Raw genomic sequence first — 23,729 nt, forward strand, 5'->3', positions numbered from 1 at the left:
AAAAAAAATTTATCTAACATTAGCTAATTCACCTTGTGTGTTTATTCTCTCTAGTTCTTAGCATCCTGGACCTAGTAAATTTATGCTAATATTTATTTATGTACGTATTTAAATAATATATTTATCAATTACTTTTAATATTAATTATACTACTATTTATTAAATAGGAACTGATTTCATAATCCTGTTGGGGTATTTCATTTTCTTTCCATGGAATTAGTTTATGTAGTGAATTGGAAGGTGGTGGTGTCTTCAATTCTATCTGCTTATCTGTTAAGTGGAGGGTTGGCATTGTCCCTGCTTCCTAGCCAGTGACTTCCACCTCCTTATCACCACAGACACATTGAGTGTGAGTGAAATGATGATGAATTTGGGTCATTCATTAAAATGCAGCTTTTACTCCTGTGATTTGAGCAAAGTGAATGGAGAAGAGATTCAGGTGGACTAGAGTCCCAGAGTAGCTGAGATTCATGGTGGAGTTACTATGAGAGGTGGGGGTTGTGTGTCCCCTACAGTCCCCTCACTCCTTCTGTCGGTCATTGGCACACATGCTATAACTAGTCTGCTCTCCTCTGTAACCTCACTATTCTTCACCTGACAGGGGGAGTTGTTTACTTATTTAGTCACTTTCCAGCTACTTCTAGGCTTTATCCAAGCCAGCTGTCACAATACTGCCATAAAGACTTTACTCTGTTAGATCTGGCTTATGTGGGTCTGGATGTGGCATCTGATGGCACTTGTGTCAGAGGCCAGTAACATCTTGGGCACTTGCAAGGATCTATATGTTAATAGGTATTTGTCCTTCTTTAACCTTATTTATTCATCTGTCTTATGGGGGAAAATATGTTCTCTTATAGTTTTGGTTGGGTGTTTTGGTTGTGACTAGTTTACTGAATGTTTGAGCGTGGCTTGTGGAACCCAAAAATCCCAATAAAGCTGTAGTATTGAAAGGGGACTGTACCTAGAATCCAGAAAGCTGTTGGGACAATTTCTGTTGGTTTCTATATAGCTGCTTTATCAGTGTCTCAAAAGAAAGCTGTTTCCTTTCCCATTCAGTGATTGGGAAATGATTTTCTAGCTACTTAGAGTGTGTATTTTAACAGGAAAGAGATGATTTTGCCTAGGTTTCATGCCAAAATTCCCAGTAAAGACTCTTAGTGACCCATCTTGGACCACGGAGCACAGAGCTGTGGTGGATGAAGAGGAATATATAAAATGCACATCTGGCTCCCTGGAGCGGAAGGCTTCAGTAACCAGACAAGGGAGAAGTCTTCCGTTCCATGGCTGTTTCATGAAGCACCCAATTTTTAGCCTTTAACTATTCATTTGACATATATTACATATATTAAAGACTGTCTACTGAACATGACACATTAGTCAGGGTTATGGTGGTAGAGACATGAACAAGAAAATAAATCCCTACTTCCAAGGCCTTGACCATGTTCCTGTCTTGATGCATTTCTAATCTGCAGTAGACAAACTTAGTGCTTGTCCATATATCTATTCTTATTTCTCTTTCTTTCCTTCACTTCGGTTTCTTTTGCAATAGATATTTATTGAACTCTCACTATCAGATGATACAGACTGTGCTGATTTTTAGGGGGGAGTTGTAAGCATACACTATGATGCTGTATGGGGTATTTTCAAAATGCATTAACTCAGGGTTCATCTAATGAGCCTGAATCTGAAACCTTCATCATAATGTGCTTTGCCAAATATGGTATAGTTTTTCCATTAGGCAAACCGTTTCCAACAAATTTGCATTATTTTGAAAATAATAAGTTTGTCTCTAACCCAGGGTTGGGTCAAAATCAGGTCATCAATGTAAAAGAGAGTTAACTAAGTTTTGGGGCAGAGAGGCTATAGCTACTGCTATCTGGACTAGAGGTCCAGGACTGATCTTACTGTAGTTTGGGAAGGTGAGCTGGCCTGAGGCATGATAGCTACCTGGGAGACACTTTAATTTAGTTATATCATCATTAATTGTTTGTGTCAATATACCACCCACCGCCCAAAAAATGTATTATCCAGCATTTAAATTTGTATTTGGAAAAACTGTATTTTCAATTATTTGTTTATAAGGGCTGTTTTTGTTGTTCCATAATTTTCTCCTCTTCAAATACAATTATGTTTTTGTTTTTTTCTAATCCACACATTCAATCCAAAAGCAGTTTTTCAGAGTTTTCTTTGGAGATGTTTCTTATGTCCATGTTCCCCCCCTTCTCCATTTAATACTTGCTTTTATCATCTTGTTTCGAGATAACAGTATTAATTTCCTGATTTCCTTATCTATAAATTCTTTTCTCTTTGTTCTTTCTGTACTTCACATCCAGGTACATTTCTTATCTCTTAGAAAACTGTAACTTCATATGACCTTCAGGATGAAGCTCAAGCCCTTTGCCTTACATGTAAATCACCCAAAGTTTGGCCAGTCACACTCTCTCTCTTTCTCTCTCTCTCCTTCTATTTTTGCTCTTTTCTACTCTTCCCAATCTGGACCTTCAGTGATGGTTTGTTTTCAATTATCTACATGTGCCTTTGCTTAAACTCCTTTCGCCATTACTCAGGATGTCTCCTCTTACCTAGTACCTAACACTAACCTTATCCATACTTTAAAGATCTTGTTTCAATTCTCAAACTCTTTTCTCATCAGTTCCCCATCCAAGCATCAAGAGGCTGCTGACCTCTGACCAAGCCTACTCTTAGTTACTTGGTCATAAACTATGGTGCACTGGTAACCATAGTTACACTGGTTAACATTTTTGACAAAAGGAGCCAGATCTTTTGTTTTTGTGTTCTCAGAATTATGAAACAAGTGATTTCAACTGTGTTTGCCCATTAGTTTCATTTAAGGACCTTTACAAGATAAAACAAGTTGGCATCTGAGGGGCTTGGACCAGGAACTAGTTAATTGTGAGCGTGCCCTTGGTGCTGATGAGGTGCAGTTGGGGTAGCGAGCCACCAAATGAACATAATCCTGCAAGGAATTACTTTGACCTACACATGAGTATGGGTTTCAGTTCTCTGTGCTTATTACTGCATCTCTGCCTGGAGAATTCAAAGCCATCCTTTATAAGAGTTGAGTAAAAATGACATATTCAACCAGCAAATATGAGTGCCCATTATGTGCCAGGCACTGTTCTGGGTGCTGAGGTCACCACAGTGAACAAAACATGCCCTACTCCCTGGAGCTTCAGCTCTTGGCTATGGAAGACAGACCATAAATAAATAACACCAGGTAATGATGATAAATGTTGTGGAGAAAAACAAAGTGGGTTAAGTGCGCAGAGAAAAAAGCAGTCCTTTTATACAGGCTGGTTTCAAAAATATTCCCTATCTGCCTAAATAGCAAAGCTCTTTTTCTCAGAGCCACAGTGCAGTGGGAGCCAGCCAGAGTTGAAATGAGGCCCCCTTTCTCTGCCACCACTTTTCATTAAGCGGAGAGCAGAGTCCTGTGCTGTGTTATAGGAGGAACCCCTGAGAAGGTAGCTGTAGGGGAGTAGGTGAGAATCTGAGACTGGGATCCAGTAAATGGGGAGCCCCCAGTAATGGTGGGGAGCCACCAGGGCACTGTGGATGGTCCCTGGTCCTGTGACCAGGTGAGCAGTATTCAGAACAGTGTGTCAGTTCCTATAGCAAGTCCTACATTGAAGTTGTTACCCCTCCTAAGATAAGGCTGACAGTAAGCTTGTTACCAATTTTCAAAGATGCCAAATAGCCAAAATTTTCTCTTTCCAAGTGTTGCTTTATGGGGATGAGTACTTTTCATAGTTGTGAAGTAGAGGTTTACTGAAATGACATGCCGGCTTATTAAGTAGTACCAACATCTATTTCTTGGAGAGGTGGAAGACATGACAAATATTAGAGCCACTGAGTATTTAAGGAAACTTCATATGTAGGGCACTTATTTTCTTGTGATACTTAACTTCACACGCTCCTCCCTGAAAATCTGTAAAGACGGGAGTTGTAGTTGGAAATGTAGTTAAATTTTTTTGTGTGTGTATGTACCTGTACATACATACATAGCTTTCATAACAGCTATATCATTATTCTATATGCTGACACCTGCTTAAGTGAAGGTTCTCACGGAGGTTTAGCTCAGCAAGAGAAGCTTGACTATAGGAATAAAATTTAAATATTTTATTTAAATAAACTAAATAAAAATTTAAAGGAGATGAACCTGCATGTATGTCCTAACAACACATAAATAACTCCAGCACTAGAAAAGACTGGATGTTAAAGTTCTTGCACCCAGGTTTCCAGGCACAGCTGGGGAGAAAAGCAGCTGGTTCTTTACACGGAGGCTTGTGGATTTCATTTTTAGAGCAATGAGATGTTTTCCCCATCCCTTTCGGCGGTGACCGAATGCAAGGCACACCCCTTTTGCTGTCATCTCTTGGCTCCCAAACACAATCAAAGCGGAGAAAACCTAATCCCAGAGCACAATCCCCGGGCCTGGAGGGGGCGCGCCACCTGGGAGAAGGAGCTGAGGACCTGTCCTCTGCGCCTCCACTCGCACTCCCGGCGCCCCGCCCTCGCCGCCCCTGCAGGTGGCAGCACTGTCCCTCTCTGTCCCTGCCTGCCCTCCAGCCAGCACGCCGCGGCGGCGGGGAGCGAGAGGCAGCGCGAGCGGAGCGTGTGCGGCAGAGGGGCCGGGGCGGAGGCAGGCGGCGGGGCTCTTGCTGGCAAGGCTCCCTCCACCCGCACCAGGGACCTGCGGGGCAGGGGGCGGAGCGCAGGAGGGGGCGGGGAGGAGCTGGAGCAGCTGCGGTGGCGGGTCTCCAGGGGGAGCCAAGGTACATAGGCGGGCCCAGCAGCGCCCAGAGCATCCTTCCAGGCTGGTCCCCGCCCGCCCTCCTGCAGTCCGTGCTTGCTGCCTCTTTCCAGGCGTGACTTCTTTGTGTTTTGTTTTCTGTCTGTGCCTCTTCTCCTCAGGACCTGTTCGTTCTTCTTCAGGCTACAAGAAGGCAGATGATGAGATGTCCCGGGCCACGTCTGTTGGAGACCAGCTGGAGGCACCAGCCCGCACCATTTACCTCAACCAAACGCATCTCAACAAATTCCGTGACAACCATATCAGGTAGGAGATGGCAACTGAAAGATGCCAGACTCAGTTGAGTCACCGCTGGGATGGGGCTTCTGGTAGCATTTCCACGCACCCAGCCAGCTGCCCCTTTCCCCGCCCCCGGCCTATCTGCTTTCTCCAGCCCCTTCTAATTTCCTCTCCCCTCCCCCTCCTCCTCCCCTAAGATCCTTAGAGTTTATACCAGCGCTTCCAATTGGTTTATGTGAACAGAGCACTTACCTTTCTCTCCTTAGTATCAATTCTGTGTCTAGGCTGTGAGCTCCGAGGAAGTTTGTATTCTTAATGTCCCTGACAAAAATGAGATCTTTTACCTTTTCATCCCTGGACTCCTCTCAGGAGTCCCCCAGTCCTATTCTAAGCCAATTGATAGCTGTCTTTAGCAATTTGCAGACATGATGTGGGGAAATTATTATAAAGGAATCCCTTAGGTCACAAGGACTTGCATTGAGTTCCAAATGGTCCAACATATTTAAGAGGTCTTTATTCAATGGGAAACTTTCCCCACAGTTATTAAAGAGAAAGACTATCAGAACCTAGCATTTAGCATTTTGCTGGCTACTGTGTCAGGTGCTTCCATTATATTAGCTTTATTAATCCTCATAACCTCTTGAAGAAAGTATTACTCTTAGGTAAGGGAACTGAGATAGATAGGTGTTAAATAATGTACCTGTGATCATATGTTACTAAATAACATAGCTGGAAAGAAAACTCAGTGTGTCTGACCGGGTATTTTTTTTTTTTTCCTGCTGTGTAAAGCTAGACTTTTCACTTTGGGTGTATTTTCACATTTTATTAAACTTTCAGGCTTAGACAACTTTACATCTGGGAGTGACTTCCGAGCATGTAATTCTGTGAGTTGCTCAGAATATAGCACTTGGGTGTGCTACTAAGTGATGGATCAGGTTACACAGATTATTGACAAACCTGAATTCTAATCCAGAATTCTTTCTAGAAAGTACCAGCTAAAACGGTGTGTTTTATATTTAAGTATTCTACTACAGCATGACTACTTATACAGACTGCTTAGCCTCACCCGTTTATTTAAAAATGTCTGGCTCTTGAGCAATATCATGCTTGATAAGATTTGAAGTAGAATAATGGTGTATATTATGTGAAGGTGAGAATTTCATTTATTAAAGGATATTTAGGTTATTATAGTTTTATCTTAAGTTAAAAATAATCATTGGAACTTATTTTATGCTTAAAAGTATAGCTCAGAGAAATAACATATTGTTCAAGAATGAGTGGACTTGGTTTAAAATAGAGTATCAGCTATATGAATTAGCACTTCACATAGTAGGCCAGGTCTAATGAAAAAGATAGCAGCAAATTAGTGTGGAGGTATCTAAATTAAAACCTTCACACATTGCTGATGGAAATGAAAAATTATTACAGCTCCTTTGGAAAGCTGGCAGTTCTGTAAAAGGTTAAACGTAAAGTTACCATATGACCTAGCAATTCTATTCCTAGCCCTATAGATTTCCCTGTTCTTTTCCCTAGAGAAATGAAAACATATGTCTGTAAATGAACTGGTATGCAAATGTTGATAGCAACATTATTCATTATGACTAAAAAATACAAACAACCCAAAATGTCAACTGACGAATGAATAAAATGTGATATACCCATAGGTTGGAGTATTATTTGGACATACAAAGGAATGCAATACTGATACACATTGTAGTATGGATGAACCTTGCAAATGTTTACATTAAATGAGAGAACTTGGTAACAAAAGACCTTATGTTACAGGAATACATTTATGTGGATTATCAGGAAGAGGTAAATCTATTGAGACATAGACTAGTATTCCTGAGGCTGAGATAGGGGAAAGAAGCTGGGAGTGACTGCTGAGTGCTGGGGATTTCATTTTGAGATGATGATGGTTGCACAATTCTATGAATATATTTAAGACTGTTTAGAACCCTCCAATGCCATTGTCATTCCATATCTTTATTCATGTTTCAAATGACTTATTTTTGAAAGGAAAAAACTTGTTTATAAAAGGATTGATAGTGGTTAAGGACATGGAATTGGAAAGTTACTTTTTCTTTTAAACTTTGGGATATTTTCCAGTAGTATTTTTGTTTTGTTCCTATGATTTTCTTTAACTTTGGTATCCATTAAAACATGCGTTAAGCTGGGAGAATAGCGGTTTTATTTTTTATCTAATTTTCTAGTTTTCAAAGAAGGTGAAGAATTTCCAGAGCTGTAGTAATGGGGCATTCTACCCATCCCCTAATTATACTTAAAGCTGACTTTTCACATTGATTTTATTGTGAATCAGAAATTTCAGGTAGCTACTTACACAATTTCATTTAGACTTTTTTGGGGTAGGGAAAATAAGTATGGACATATGCAGAGGGTTGGCTAGGGATAAAATTGGTAGATACCATTATTTTATTTAAAGTGTTGTTTAAGTGTGTAAAAGAGTTAGTTGAGATGTATATTAGATATTAAAATTCATAGTTTCTGAGTTCATGACATACTGTTAGCTTATCTTTTAGAACACAGTGACTAGGTCTAAGGAAGTCAAATGTGGCCCTTGCTGTTCTATAAAATGCTATTTGATTATTTGTTTCGCCTTGACTGCATATTTAAAATGGAATTACTAATGGTAATATGTCTTGTAGTTAGATAAGGAATTGATTACAAAGCTTTTTGGCAGTATATTTAAAAGTTCTGCAAGATAGTGAGCCACACTGTATTGGTACCTTTATATTGCTGAAGTCAATTTTTTTAAATAAAAATATTGCTTAAAAAATAAGACTTTTTGTCTTGGCAATAAACGTTTGCAAAAAGTTGATTAAAGCTATTCAAAGGAAAACATCATAAAATGTAGTTGACAATATATTTCTTTATCTTAACACATTCTTTCTTGAGAAAAGGTTAGTTTCTTGAGAAATAACTTCCTGGAGGCAGGAACATGGCGTGTTTATCCCACACTGTTGCTTCAAAACCGAGAGCCATGTAGGGGAGAGGAGACTCTTGCTAGCCCACAGAAGCAGGAATGTCTGGTGTACTTGTGTGCTGTCCACCCTTCTCAGAAGGCGGCCATGGCCCTCTCTTACCTGCCCCACACGAAGCCCTCACTGGCTTGGAACCTTGCTCATTATGGCAGTTGCTCTCTAACTGCCCACTTGGGCAACTGGCATTTTGACTTCAGGAAAGGGATTAGAGTCTCTAAGGAGGGAGGTAGTTGTCAGGTGTCAGGGGAGGTTGGGGAGTGATGGTGTGTTCACTCAGGACAGGGATTGAAGATTTAAGGTTAATGTTTAGACTGGTGTATCAAGATAGAGGCATGGCCTGGCACATCAGCATGAGGTGGTCACCGTAGGTTGACTGTGTGACATGGTGATTCCAAATTCCTAGAAATTTTGGGAGGGTTGTGCCATATAGACAGCTGCTCTCCAAACCTTCTTGTTCTTAACACTGAAAAGTAACACCAGTGTTCAACCTGAAGCTATGATGGGTTTGTTGAAATTATTTATCATGGCAGCCAATGAATTTGGATTATCGTAGTTACAGGGAATTATGTATGACTTTTTCTCCTAGGTATTGATTTTCTAGGGCCTTCACTGTGACCATCCTCTAGACACGAATAGTAACTCATGGAATAGTGCAATATGTGTATATAAATTTATGTATATATTGACCCTAATAAGATCTTTTTTCTAAGTGTATAATCACATTAAAAATTTAAATAGTCTAATATCCCACATATGTACAGTGTATAATTCAGTTGTTTTTAGTGCTTTCACAGTTGTACAACCATCTTCATAGTCAATTTTGGAACATTTCCATCACAGATGAAATAATATATCCTTTATTTATCATCTACCTCTTTCTTCCTTCCCCCCAAACCTTAAGCTGACCACTAATCTACTTTATTTTGGACATTTTAAATGAATGTCATGATAATCTTTCAAATTTTTTTTAAGTTGAAATTTACATGCGTATAGAAAGCTTGGGATGAATCTTTAATTTTCAAAAGTAAAGGATATTTTGATTCACAAACACTGTGTATCAAAATTTTCAAAAGTACTTAATATGGTCTCTTTTCATTAACACATTTTGAAATAATTTACTTATCAAGAAATGAGAAATTTCATGTAATCAAGATTAGGTTTATACAGTCCTCTTTTGTGATTATCATCATAGCATTTGAAACAATTTCAAAGCTATGAGGCAGTTTTCTTGAGTATTTGAAATGAAACCTTCAAAGCAAGTTAGAAATGTTTAGATACTGAGTTTTAAATGAGTCACTCATTTCAGGTGGAAGTTTTAGCCAGCAAAGTTCTTCATTCAAGCAATAACTTGAGCTTTGTCAAGAAATTGCATTTCTTTTTTGGTTTTCAAGGGAAATTTAAAAAAAATAAATATTTTATTGATTTTGCCAAGGTAAGTTTAAAATAGAAAAATAACTTGAGCACTGTGTGATAGTGTCTACAGTATTATAATTTCATATTATGTGGGATCCTTAAGAAATGAAGTTTTGCAATGAAGGTAGTGATAGAATTATATATTGTTATATCACCATATTTAATACTAGATCTATATCACAAAGTTCTGCAAGGATGAATGATTTACTACATGTTTAAAGTTGAGGAATTTAGGTAAGGTGTAGTCTTAAGTCTGAAGCTGTTTACAATTTACCAAGCAATACCAAGAACTTACAAAGAATCATAATGTCCTTTGATTGATTTATCATTATTTTAAATCCAGGGTTATAAATCTGTAAAAAAAAAAAACTTGAAACAACTATCCTTGTCAAATTTGGCAAAAGTATATGAAAATCCTTATCAAGGGTCATTGAATGTATTGAAGATATTCCAAATATTAAACAGACCCAAGATATTCTTCCATGTAGGCTGCTTTTATATTTATATATTTTAGAAAATGACATGTATTTACGTTATATAACATGATGAGTTGATATGCAGATGGCGAAATGATTACTATAGTCAAACTAATTAACACACATTTCTGACACAGTTATTCACACTTCTATTTAGAGGCAGATACACTTGGTCAGCCTCCAAACTAGGCACTATATTTTCTGAATATGACTTTCACAGCATACTGAGAGTCCTTAATTTTTATGTTCCTGTAGCGAGTAATGCCAAGGAGTTTCTTGTAATTAGAACTTTTATCAGGTTTACACTGCCGGATAAGGCTTTTGAGACTAAAGTGGGAAACCTTAATTAAGCCCTGTGCATATTGTATATTTCAGGTAACAATTGAGTACTTGAACTCTTTTGAAAGGTATTTTTAGAAACAACATATCAGCCTTGGGTCAGTTTTGTATTTGATGTTTCTAAGGAAAGAGCAAATGTATATGAAGACTTACTTGCAGGGTGCTCTCTCCCACGTTGACTCTTGTGTGGGTGAGTATGGGCATATTTAAATCTTAAATTTTACCAAAGAAACATCTATGTTATCCCCAATTATGAAAACAGGTAAAGGAATTTGGTTTGAGAGTTTTAAATCACTTATTTCCATTTCTTCTATTTCTAAATTCTGTCAACTCTTATCGTTGTCTGTAAACTTGTGAATACTCTGTTGTTGTTTTTTTAAAGATTTATTTATTTATTCATACAGAACTGGGGTACAGGCCAGAGATGCGGAGGGTGAGAAGATTCACCAGGGACAGAGTGGTGAGCAGAACAGGCAGATTGATGAAGTACACTGCTGAGGGGAGTAGCGGGCGGGTGAGGAGAGGTCTGCCTTGCCATGTGGTCACCTCCGGGGCAGGCGGGGATTGAACTCATGCTGAAGTGGCTTAAGCTTCTTAGTGCAGTACTTTAACCCGCTGCGCCACCAGAGAGGGCTCGTGAGCACTCTGTTTTTAATGGACAAAAAGAATTAAGCATGAGAATTTGTGAAACACAGAAATAAGAGATTTAACCAGAATTGGAAAGACTAAAGAGATACAATAAATTCAATGTAGTGTCTGTTAATGAATAAGATCTTTGAGCAAAAAGCCAGTATTAGTGGAAATATTGGTGAACTATCAATAAACTTTGTGTTGGAGTATTATTTTCTTAGTTTTGATCATTGTACGAGGGTGGTGTGTTGATATTGTGGGGCAACTGAGTGAAGGGTATTGGCAACTCAGTGTATCATTTTTGCAACTTTTCTATAAGTATAAACTTATCTCAAAATAAAAGTATTTTAAAAATTAACAAAGTATCTGGAAAAGTTGGAATTTAAATGTTACACTTCTATCTTTCTGTTGGGTGCTTTGGGAACTACTTAGACCCTTTGTTGAAACAGACATGTTTTTGAAGGAATGATGGTCAGAAGCAGCTAGACCACTAACCTTACACGTGTGTTCTGCTGAGTGAGTGTGCTGATGGGAACACACACTTCCTGGGTGTCAAGTTTCTTCTTAGATGCTGACACTGAGTTTTTCTTTTTTCTTTTCTTTTTTTTTTTAATGTCTTCTCTAGTTGTATAGAATTGAGAAATCAGTTCCAAAGTGGACTGCAGGGAATTCTGGGGTGAGAGTTTGGTCTTGTTGGCTTTTGGATCATTATCTCGGAAGTAGCATCTGTTTGTTCTCTTTATGACTTAGCCAATCTACACACAGCAAAAGCTAACTCAGAAAAGCTAATCAGCAGCTCATCAGTGGAACAATGACTAGACAGAACGAAAAGAGAGGTCTGACCATTGTTTGGATGGCTGGGGTGTTTTGCAGAGAAATTTCCTGAACTCCATGAGGTTGGTTCGGTTTGATCATTTAAATGCTGATCTATCCTTTTTTCTTAAAACCAGCTCTGCAAAAGCCAGAAAGAAAAAAAAAATACTAGATGGTTTCACTCATAGCAGGAACATAAAGGACCATGTGGGAAAAATAATGAACAACTATATACCAGAGACATTATACAGGGGTGGAGTGGAGAATGGGATCAAAAATGGGGAGAGGGGTGAGAAGTGCACTGGACTATGGTGATGGCATACGGGTGATTTGGTGATGGGAAGCCCATGGGGATTACAACCGAGATGGAAAAAGGCACAAAATAATGTAAAAATAAACCATTATATTAAAAATAATAAAAAAAAAGCTCTGCAAAACTCAAGTCACAGGTTTTTTTCTACCCTTATTGTGCATATTAAAAAGGACTTGGGGCAGAGTTTGGAATGCTGGTGTTGGTCATTTTGAGGGATTGTGCTGTTTCTCCTCAGTGTGTGTTATGTAGACCCCCACTGCAAAGACTATCAGAGCGCTGACTGCTTTTAGCTTTCAGGCTTAAGGGTGGAGCTGGCTGGGTCACAGGAGGTCTACAGCTGCATCTGTAGTCTTTTGATTGCATGTTCCATCGGAAAATTTTTATCGTGAACCTTGAACTTGTATACTGAAATATCTGTATATGTGCATTACTGCCATTAGTTGTTATTTTGAGACTCACTATATATTTCCCAAGGTTCTCAGTTAAGAGTAATGAATGTTAGTCCATGTGGCTAGTCATCTGCCTCATAATTTTGATTATTTTTGGCTGACTTAATCAGGTTTGATGAGACAAATGTTTAATCAAATAATATGAATATGAAAAGTTTTTATTAAGAGTATAAGTATCAATTAAGGGTTTTCTTTTTGTATTTGCTTGCCATTTGTTTATTTCCAGTCTGTGTTTTCACTGTATAATTCTTAAACTACCTGTTATTTTTTATTTTTTTTAAGATTTATTTATTTATGCTTACAGAACTGGGGTACAAGCCAGAGGTGTCATGGGTAAGAGGATTCACCAGAGCCAGAGAGGGGTGCAGAACAGGCAGATTGACAAGGCACACTGCTGAGGGGAGCGGTAGGGTGGGTCAGGAGAGGTCTGCCATGCCATTTGGGTCAGCTCCCTGGCCGGGGATTGAACTTGTTCTGCAGTGGCTTTGGAGAGCTTGGTAATGTGGTGCCCTAACCCATTGCACCATCAGGGACAACCCAAACTACCTGTTCTTATACAAGAGGTTTAGTCGAGTTGAAATTAGCTAAATTAATGCATAAGTCACTTAATTGAACAAAGAAATGAAAACATGTAGCAATAAGCAGCAAGAGGGGACACCACTGTTGTCTCTGCTACAGTCAGCTCAGGCTGCCATACAAAGTCCTGCAGATGGGGACACTTAAACAAACAATGGGGACTTATTCAACAGGGACATATTTTCTCACAGTTCTAGAGATCAGGGTACCAGCATAGTTGGGTCCTGGGAGAGAGCTTCTTCCTGACTTGCAGACAGCTGCTGTCTTAGTAAGTTCTCATATAGCAAAGAGAACAAGCCCTCTGCTGTCTCTTCTTCTCAATCCACTAATCTCAGTCTCCATATTCATGCCCTCACCTGAATTTAGTCACCCTCCAAAGGCTTCCTCTCCAAATAACTTCACTCTGGGAATTAGGACTTCAACACAGTTCAGTCCACAGTGCCCTTCCCATCATGTAGCTTCCTCCTATTGTCTAATGTTAGTGCATTCAAGTTACTTTTTGAGATACATGCCATTTAAGCTCTAATAGTTTCTGTTCACATCCAACTTTAGAACTTCATGCTTTAGATGTTTTTTTTCCTTGGAGAAAACCCATCTGATAGACCCTCTCAGGCTCAGACTCAGTAGTTCTGAAGCTGAACCTGATAGTGAGAGAGAGCCCCATTCCTAACTCTTGGTTTATCCTAGGAAAGCATGTCTGTCTCCTATCAAGAGGATGAGTTGGGGCTAGTTTGTTAGAGCGCTGCAAAGCTAAGAGGGAGCAGAAATGGGAGAGAATTGCTAGTAGGTGTCCAATAAGCTGGGTTAAAAGATAAGTTGAGGTCTGCTTGACAGGAAATGTGGTCCATGTTGAGGGGGGCTGTTTAGGCTTGGGGAGCAGCTTATGCCAAGTTTCAGAAGCATGCGGTAGTTGAGCTTATGCCATTCCAGAAATTATGTGGAAGGAGTCGGGGTTGAGGTATGATATGCTGTGAAGGGGCAGGTTGCTGGAGAAGTGTAGCTAGAAAAAGCTTTTAAAGGGACATGTGACCACATTATATTTGCATGTAATATGCTTCTGGCAGTGCCATGTGTGCCACTTGCTCTGCATTTAGAGGTTGTTTAGGCTGTTGTTACCCAGGAGAAGTGTGAGACGCTAGTGTTGTAGGAGGAGAAAAAGGCACTTGGAAAGTTTTGATGTGGAGTTGTGAGTGGGTGAGTGAATAGACATGGTGTTTAAGGTTCCAATTTTGGTGACAGGGAAGGAGGTGACAGTCTTCTGCATACTCCTGAAAGTTGAAAAAAAAAAAACCATTTTTAACAGTAGATTAGGGCAAGGTTCATTGTCCTTAAAATAGCACAAACTCCCTTTTCTCTCTATGAGAACAGTCCAGGGGATCAGAGGTACATGGGGTGACCTCTGTCGGCAGTGCTGTGATGGAGTGTATGTTGTCGTTTGGTTTCTGTCTTCTAGCAAAGTGGGGGTAACACTCATTCTCTTGAAGAGATACCTCAGTTTTTGGCAGTGCTCCTCTAACTCTAGGTAGATTTGATTGAAAGCAAGAGGCTTGACTTAGAGCATTATAGTAATGTCATACCTCACAGAGTAAGAATGAAAGGATAATATGTATATTACCCAAGTATTAGATTTACTGTGTCAGGAGTGATTGGCAATCTTGTTGTTACTATTTTGTTTTTTCTTGATGCTCACTTGCCTATCATTTTATCTGTTTGCAAACTAAAATATTCAATTCCTAAGCTCTGCTGGGGAAAAGAAAGCATACTTTAGAATTGGCTACTACAAGAATTGATTGTCTGAAGAGAAAATATACAGGTTAATGAATAACCAGGTAAATTTTGGTTGTCAGATGTCCTTGTCTATGTTTCTCTAGGCTGCTAATTCTACAGGCAAGAATGCCCCCGCTGCTGCACGTAACACAGGCTGCAGTGCGTTTGAGTATGTTTGTACATTATTGTTTAATCAAGAAGTTGGTTTCTCCTTTTGGTGCATGAAAGAACAAAGTTGGTGATTAATCCACAATAACTTTACTGTAAGCTTCCCCAGATTTTTTTTTTAATCTTAGAATGGTAAAATACTTAAGTTTAGTCCAAAATGGATGACTAGAACCTTGTGGAACCTGGAGGATAAAGTGTGTTATCTTTCCCTCTTTTTTTTCTTTCCACTTTCCTTCTTGTGTTGGACTCCCAGCTTTAAACCCTTTGAGCTCTGCTTTGAATATCCTTAAGGAATTCAGCATTGTGCATATTATTTAATCTGAACACTTAGTTGTAGATTTATTTATATAAAGGAATATTTTTATATTATACAATCAAAAGTATTATTTATGTCAAAAAAGAGTGGAGGTTTTAAAAGTATTATCACTAGCATACAAATCATATTAGCAAAAAAAAGAGACAAATTAGCAAGCTCTAACAATTTAAAAATCAAGTTCTTTATTTGAACATAGTGAGACTGATTGCTATATAGTATCATAATTGCTTCCTCAGTGTTCCGTCTCTGTTAAGTCTGTCTCAATGTTAATTTTTTTTTTTTTTAAAGATTTATTTATTTATTCATACAGAACTGGGGTACAGGCCAGAGATGCGGAGGGTGAGAGGATTCACCAGAGACAGAGCGGGAAGCAGAACAGGCAGATCGATGAAGTACACTGCTGAGGGAGCAGCGGGCGGGTCAGGAGAGGTCTGCCACGCCATGTGGTCACCTCCGGGGCAGGCGGGGATTGAACTCATGCGGAAGTGGCTTTAGTTTCTCAGTGCAGTGCTTTAACCCGCTGCGCCACCAGGGAGGGCCTCAATGTTAATTTTTAATGCTACCTTTACAAATTAGAGTTCATTAATCATTCTGTGTAGGTATAGCAGTGTAAATTGAATTATTTAATGTAATGACTCTGCTAAGGGCAGGCAGAAAGTTATCTCCTCTCAATATCCCTGTTCTGCTTGCTTTATCACTTGGTTTTAATGCCACTTGCATTTCAATATAGTTTTGCTCATTTTCACAGGAGATGTAATTTTTATTACATTGGGGGTGAGTGTTTAGTTCATTGGGGCGAATGTTTGTATATGTGTATGTACCACAGTTATTCTCTAATGGAAGTGTTGACAGGATTAGCTATATGTTAAGCCAAATACTCTAGATGGTAAAATCAGGGAACTTCAAAGCAAAAAAATAACACAATAGAGGACTCCTACTGATACATGTGAATAAATGAATGTACACATATGCACACTCAGAAATTCTTTCTTAATGTTTATAATTCATGTGCCCTACATACAAACAGTGTCTTCACTGGAACTTAGCAACTTTCCCTGATAAATCTGTCTAGTCCATACTTAGCTGGTGTGAAAATTCTTTTCCACCAAGACTTCCTGTGATTCCTACACATAAAGAACAGCAGTTGGCCCCAAATCAGCAGCAGGTATTTTTAGTCACTATATTTCTAAAATAATTTCAATATCACAGTTGAATTAGTACTCATGAACTGTCTTGCACTTAGTGGTACGTTTACTGTTTAGTGTGTGGACACATTTATACAGATGAGCTTTTCCAGGATTGCCCCGGGGAGTACACGTGGCCTCCTCATATGCTGGGGTTTCTGCTATATCTTTGGGAAGGAGGGAGCCCACTTATTTCATGTAGTTAATTCATATTGCTCATAGACTTGCCAAAAATGACGAAGGTTAGAGATAATTTCTGTACTTTACCCTTAAAACTGTATTGCATATCTCCCAGATGATATGTGTGTACTTTGAGGAAATGCTGAAAAAGCTGGATGATGCCATGTGTTTGTGCCTTGGCTTCTGAGTCTTTTATATTTCTGGTTTTGTTAGTATTTTCTTTTTTTCCCCAATTTTATTTAGTTTTATTTTTTACACCATGAACAATTTGTTTTTACATCATTCTTCATTTTTTTGTTGGTATTTTCTTGGGATAGTTTGCAGGCACAATCTTCCCCAAAGTTCTCCTGTATCATGTCATACATTAAACTACACAAGAAGCTATTTTTAATACAGTCCATGTTTATTTTTATTTATTTGTTTTACAGAGTATTTTTAATACAGTTAATATGTGTAAAGTTAACATATATAAAGTGCTGTTACTGCTATATAGTAAAATAAATGTTTTATAGAGATCAACTAATGATATTAGTGGACTGCTGTATAAGAAAATTAGCTGACTTTGATTGTAAATAGTTTTACATAGATAGTTGAAACTCTCAATAGTTCGTTCTTCAGTCAAATATATTTTCTCACATAGAAGCTGAAGATATGTTGATTTATATATAATGTTTTTTGAGCTAAGAGAGCTCAAGAATTTTGTAACTTTGATATACTATATCATTAGGAAAAAAGAGAATGTTATAAACATATCTATCTTTTAAAGAAAACTACTTGCTGCTGACTTTTTGAAATGCATTGAGTATTTAAGAAATTACAGCAGAATAAAAATATCTCTATATAGCCATGAAATAATCTTGTCTGTAACATAATGAATAGATCTGTGGTTGAGTTTTATAGGTGTGGTATAGCTATGTAGTAACTTTTAACATAAACTATACTTTGTAAAACTTCAAAAACTTTCTCAGGTTCCAAGCTGAATTATATCCAGAATCACTTTGCCAAGCCTTCTCTATACCTATGCTTTTGTGGAATGTTTGTAAAATGACATCAGTGCTGATGTTTGCTTTTGCCCCAAGTTGTTCTTGTGATATTTTTACTCACAGGCAACAGATCCTATGAGTGATAGGTCTTTCATTTCCTGTTGCTTGCATATAGGTAACTAGGCTAGTGAGACCATGATATGTAGATCTTTATTTTAAAATTTTATATTATTTAAGAAAAATTTAGATCTCTTTGTCCTGAGATAAGGCTCAGTTCTGTTTTAAATTGGTACTCCAGGTAATTTTGTTGAAGATGATCCTCTTTTATTATTATCTCCTTCTTATTTTATACAGATACTGTAAGGATTTAAATTAAATGAATTTAAGTGTGTAAAGCACTTTAAACAGTGCCTGGCTGACTTTCCAATAGATGTTGGTGTTACTGTTGTTTGCATTTTAGATGGTATATAAATGGCAATGACTTTCCCACTCATGTTAAAAACAAAACAAGTTTGGAATTCATTAGTAGAGATTAAAAAGTAATGCACAAGTTGAGTAGGATGAATTACATAAAGAACAAGCTACAAACATACTTTTTTGCAGTAACCTGATTTTTATTTTTAACATTTGCCTGAAGGTAATATGGAGATTTTTATTATGTTTTGTTTTTTTTTAACATGGAGATTTTAAAATCATTAAGTATTTGTTAGTTTATTCTACTAGGTTTTTCTATCTTTTTTCTTCTGTAAAGAGAAAGAGAAGATAACTAAATGAGTAAAAGAAACAAACTAATGTGATGTAGTATTTTATCATTTATGATATAAAGTATATAGTATAATGTAACATATTAAAGTATAATAAACATAATATAATATGTCTTGGCTCTTCCAGTGACTAGACGAATGAATGGTTGTCATTAATTTCTCTGTCTCTGTCCCCTCGTTTGTCAGACGGGAGGCATACTTCCCTGAAGGCTTGTGAGACTAAATGAGGTTGCAAATATGAGAAACACGTGCACTATGGTTATTGTATATTCTATCTTCCATAAAATATCCGCGAAGCTTATTGTTAATTATCTTATTTGTATGTAAATATACATAATGTAAAGCTTACCATCTTAGGTATTTTTAAATATATGGTTCAATAATGTGAAGTACATTCACGTTGCTGTATAAGCAATCTCCAGAAATCTTCTCATCTTCCCAAACTGAAAGTTTGTATCTATTAAACAGTTCTTTCTATATCATTCTTGGCAATCACCATTCCACTTCCAGTCTCTGTGAGTCTGAATACCTTAGGCACCTTATAGAACAGTCTTACTGCTCCTTAAAAAGTAATTCTTTGCCATTGTAGGAAATTTCAATATTCTATCAAGTTGTCACTTTTTAAATGGCATTTCTACCCCCTAATTCTTCTACACTTTATCTTTTGCCATGCTGTATAGTAAAAGGGTTATCGAAAAAAATAGTGTAGGTGAGGAAAGGAAACTTCCCTTGTCCCTCGTGGGATGGCAGAATAATCAAATGAATATCAAGTTAGTGGAAGCAAGAAGTCAAATTTAATTATGTACAGAGAATCTACATTGATGTGAATTCCAATGTGAGAGCACATGAAGACATATATTTTGAACTAAGGTATGACATAGGGACAGAGATGGGGACTCACATGATGAAGACTAGACACTCTGTCATGACACGTTTGTCCTACCATATAGGTAGGTTTTGTTTATGGAAAGCTTGTTTTTGTTATTAACCCTAATCCTGAGTGAGACCCACGGTTTTTGTTCTTTGAGTTATTTAGGGTTGTGATAAAAGTTTTATTTTACAAGCTGTAGGACCTTGACTGACCTTGATTTGAAATAGTCTACATGCCAAAATGACCTATCTTAGGAAGTCCTGTTGGAGAGGCCTAACCTTCAATAGGTAAAAAAATGTTTAAAAGAAAATGCAAATGTCTTTTTTTTTCCTCCCCATCTCTGCAATGTGGTTGACTTTACCAGATCCATTTTTGCTGATGATCCTGGAAAGTTGGGGTTTTCCAGGACCAGGATGGAGAATTAAGAGGACTAAGGAAGAAGCTTGGTGGGATCGACATACATTTTAAACCAGACCTGCTTTGCGAGGAGATGGTTTCTACTGCACTAGTTCAGACTCAGATTTCTCACTTCTAACACTATGCCCTCCCTCAATACTGGCCTAATTCTAACTGGTATGATTGCAGAAAAGTAAAGGCTCTGGGTTCTCCCTATTCAGTGGCCATCCCATGTGTCTTCATCTATAAGGCCTTTCCATTCCATGGCTGGCTTATTGTTCTGTCTCCTGATGTCCTTCCCAGCCTCTCTTCTGACAGCGTCTCGAATCTCAGTACTTTGCCTAGAATGCTTCCTTCTTCCCTACTGAAGGGTTTTCTTTTGGTGAACTCAGATCTCCTATCTCTTCAGAAGCATTGTCTTTTTGTCCCATTTTTGGCAGGCTGAGCCACCTCCTCCTTACGTTTCATAGGCTTTTCTGTTGTGGAACTTAGCACATTGCATCACATCTATTTTTATGTCTGACTCTCCAGCTCTGCTGTGTCATCCTTGATGGCAAAGTCTGTCTATTTTATCTTGTGTTCTCCCCAGCACAGAGCACAGTCTGTGGCCAATAGGAAGAGGAAATTCTTTGCTAAACGACTTTGCATTATAGGTGAAGGTCAGAATTGTGCAGAAGATGGGAATTGGCTTAACATGTCGCTCTAACATTTCCCTTCACACTTAATTGCTTATTGGATAAAGCAGAACCCCCAAAGTGGTTACTTAAGCTTCAGAAATTGATGTAGTGTGTGGTCTTGATGTTGTGCTTTTATATATAAAGTATTTTTGAAAGGGGGCTGCTGACTTGAGTGCTTTTAGTGTCAATTCTTGAGCTTTAACAAATTGATATCTGTGCTCAAATACAGGTGCCTTTGGGACTTAATGTGATAGCTTGTATCTTCGGTCATTTATATTAGTGGAAAATTAGAATGTGTTCATTTGACAAATTTATATTTAGTATGTAGCACATACCAGTCATTGTGCTGGTGTGGGGCTATGATGATAAAAAACCAAATCTTCTGCATTGATTCCAACCTTCTTGTTATTCTTTTTTTCTCCTCCCACCCTATGCTTAATTTCTCAGATAGGTTTGAGTAAGGAGGATGACTTAGAGAATGCACATTATTCACGGTCATGCATATTAGTTTCCCATTGTCCTGCTGCTTTTTGGCCCATGTGCTCAGCCTCTTAAGAAAGGAGTTATAGGAGAGGAAGACTCAGAGCAGCCTTCTGGTGTTTTCTTCCAAGGCCACATGTGGGCCATGCCATTCCTCCTGGGATTATACATTTGTAACTTTCATTTCTGTGGTAACTTCCTCTTTTCTTGGGGTACATATCCCACATAAGTCACAGTGCTGGGGCTCCCATATTGGGGAATGTGGGCTAAGCTATTCCTAGCCCATGTTCCCATTTCACAGATGAGAAAATTAAGAAAAAGTTACACACAACTTGTCAACTCTCCATGAGCTCAGCAGGACCAAGGAATCATCTGCTTAAGATGCAAAGAATAAAACCAATTAAAAGTCAATCATCTGGCCCTCCCTGGTGGTGCAGCGGGTTAAAGCACAGCACTAAGAAACTAAAGCCCCTTTTGTATGAGTTCGATCCCCGCCTGCCCCGGAGGAGATCCACATGGTGTGGCAGACCCCTCCTAGCCCACCCGCTGCTCCCCTCAGCAGTGTACTTCGTCGATCTGCCTGTTCTGCTCCCCCTCTGTCTCTGGTGAATCCTCTCACCCTCCACATCTCTGGCCTGTACCCCAGTTCCATATGAATAAATAAATAAATCTTAAAAAAAAAGTCTATCTTTTATTAGTCCCTTTCACTACTAATTGTAGGTAAAATAGATGTTTTTTTCCCCCTGGAAAGTCTTCAGTTGAATTAAGTTATAAACAATTGCTGTGATTACTATTTATTATGTGTGAGTGTATATTTGTGTGTGTGTATTCTAAATTAGCATGTTTTTATTACTTTTAAATAAGTTCTATATCATACATGAAAATCAACTGGAAACACTTCCAGGTAAACCTTCAGTGTCTAGTATGCTGGGACTAGATTTAATGATACTCTTTAAATTGAAACATCTTCATAATTATTTATTGTCTTAAAATTAAATGCCAAATCAAGAAAATAAAATGCAGCACTTGTGATGTGATTTTGTAGTTGTCTAGACTATCTATACCTTTGGTAAATGCTTTAGTTTTATACAATTTCATTTATTAGTTTCTTGAAAGCTATTGTCATAAATATTGTTGTAGTCTGTGATCCAAGAGATGCCCAAAATCAAAAGTCAAACTGCTAAAGGTAGATATAAAAATTATTCAATAGTTCTTTTTTTGTACCATAAAAAAATCATATTACTTTAATTTGTTGGCATTGTCAGATAAAGTTTAGTGAGGGTAATTCTTGTTACCTTTTTTTGACCAGTTTGTATGTTTTTTCTTCATGATTGTTAGTGAAAGTAATTCTGTGTGACATAGAGGAAGAGCCTGTTAGAAGCCCCATTCTTCTCTGGTCTCAGACATACCACGTAGGTGTGTTACTCTCCTGCACCTGGGGAAGGTGGAGTGGAGTCTTGACTCAGCTGGGCTCTCATGTGATGTCCTGTGACTGCGAACCAGTGTCCTTCTGCCTGCACATAAGTGCATTTATATGTTGTGTCCTTTCTCCAGGCCTCAGTCTTGTCTTGTGCAAATTGAGGGGTTTATTAGATTCTTCAACATCCTTTGGGTTCATGGGCTAGGGAGCCCGTGGCTGGTGGAATGGTGTTTCCGTTGGCCAGCTGGCCAGTTGTTGCTACGTTCCTCACTCCTGCAGCTCCCAGGAGGTGGGTGGGAGCCTGTTTCTCTTTCCTGTTGGCAAAAGTTGGTGGTGGCCCATGAATATGGTCATTCATCCCCTGTTGTTTTTGTCCCTGTGTCTGGGGGGTACTTATTTTGGTTTCCATCTACACTTGGAAGGAAAATAATATGTTCTATAGGTGCTGAAGTTCTTTATTTTTGGACTTTTTAATTGCATTTTAGCAAGTTTATGGTATTAGCCTTTCCAATTGTTCAATCTGATAATGATGTTAGTCTCATTACAGAATTTTCAATTTGTGATTTTTTTTCATATGGTTTCTCCCTGTGTTAATATATAATCACACTAGCCTTATGCTTATTAGTTATTTTGGCATTAAGATAGATTTTTGATGCCAATGTTATATTTTTTGTTTTCTTTTCATTCACATTTGTGTTGTATGACTTTGCTCATAATTTTAAATTTTTCTGAATTAACTAAAAAAGTCCTCATGGGGATTCTTTTTTCTATTCACTGGAGGTGGGGGAGAGGGGACTTGATATATTTGTTGTCACAACTTTTTAGTAGTGTTGTCATTTTGTTTTATAATTCTTTTGTGTTTTTTGTTTTTATTTTTATATCATTTTCCCTTTTGTATATTTTTCCTTCTCAATTGTAGTCCCCACTTGTTTTATAATTCTTATTTGCTTTTTTTGTCTCTGGGACTTGGTTGATGGAAAGCATTGGGAGTTTATTAAACAAATGGGGAAAGCTGGAGACAGAGCCATAAGTATTGGCTACATTGACCTTAAAGTATCTCTGGGACAGGTAGGCAAGCATTTCCAGAGGTTAATGATACTAGGCTAGTGTGGACTTGTGGTGGTGAAGCCTGGTGGTGGATTCAGTGACCATGAGCACACTGGTTGTAGTTTGAGCTAGGGAATGGACATGATGGCACTGGACAGTGAATGGACATTGATGGTTCAGGCAGACCTTAGAAAATCCTTGGCTAAGTGTTGTCATGAAGGAAAAGTTGCTACCCCAAGTAGAGGTGGCCACCAGGACAGGAGGGCTGCAAGATAGTGTTTCTTGGAAGGGAGTAGAGAGTAGAATCAGATATGGACAAGAACCTTCTGTGAGAGTTGTGCTAGGGGTGTTCCTGTTAATGTGAACATCAGGAAAGTTCTCAGATTTTTCTTTAGCTAATTATATCCCACAC

The 23,729-nt window shown here is 38.2% G+C and overlaps 1 protein-coding gene across 2 annotated transcripts in view; it reads left to right on the forward strand.

Annotated features, from left to right (window-relative positions):
• LOC101622323 (phospholipid-transporting ATPase IB) overlaps nt 1–23,729 on the forward strand; it is a 515,968-nt gene that overhangs the window by 61,253 nt on the left and 430,986 nt on the right. The window contains exons 1-2 of one of the 2 annotated variants that reach the window (XM_012723210.1): nt 4,782–4,796; nt 4,936–5,080. In XM_012723210.1, coding sequence (XP_012578664.1) covers nt 4,980–5,080 — 101 coding nt within the window. In that variant the 5' untranslated portion in view covers nt 4,782–4,796; nt 4,936–4,979. Of the gene's footprint in view, nt 1–4,781; nt 4,797–4,935; nt 5,081–23,729 lie in introns of those variants that run through there. The other variant, XM_004680155.2, reaches the window with a different exon arrangement.

This window comes from Condylura cristata, unplaced genomic scaffold (genome assembly GCF_000260355.1).
Source record: "Condylura cristata isolate star-nosed mole 26May11 unplaced genomic scaffold, ConCri1.0 scaffold00010, whole genome shotgun sequence".
In the NCBI taxonomy this organism is placed as follows: Eukaryota; Metazoa; Chordata; class Mammalia; order Eulipotyphla; family Talpidae; genus Condylura; species Condylura cristata.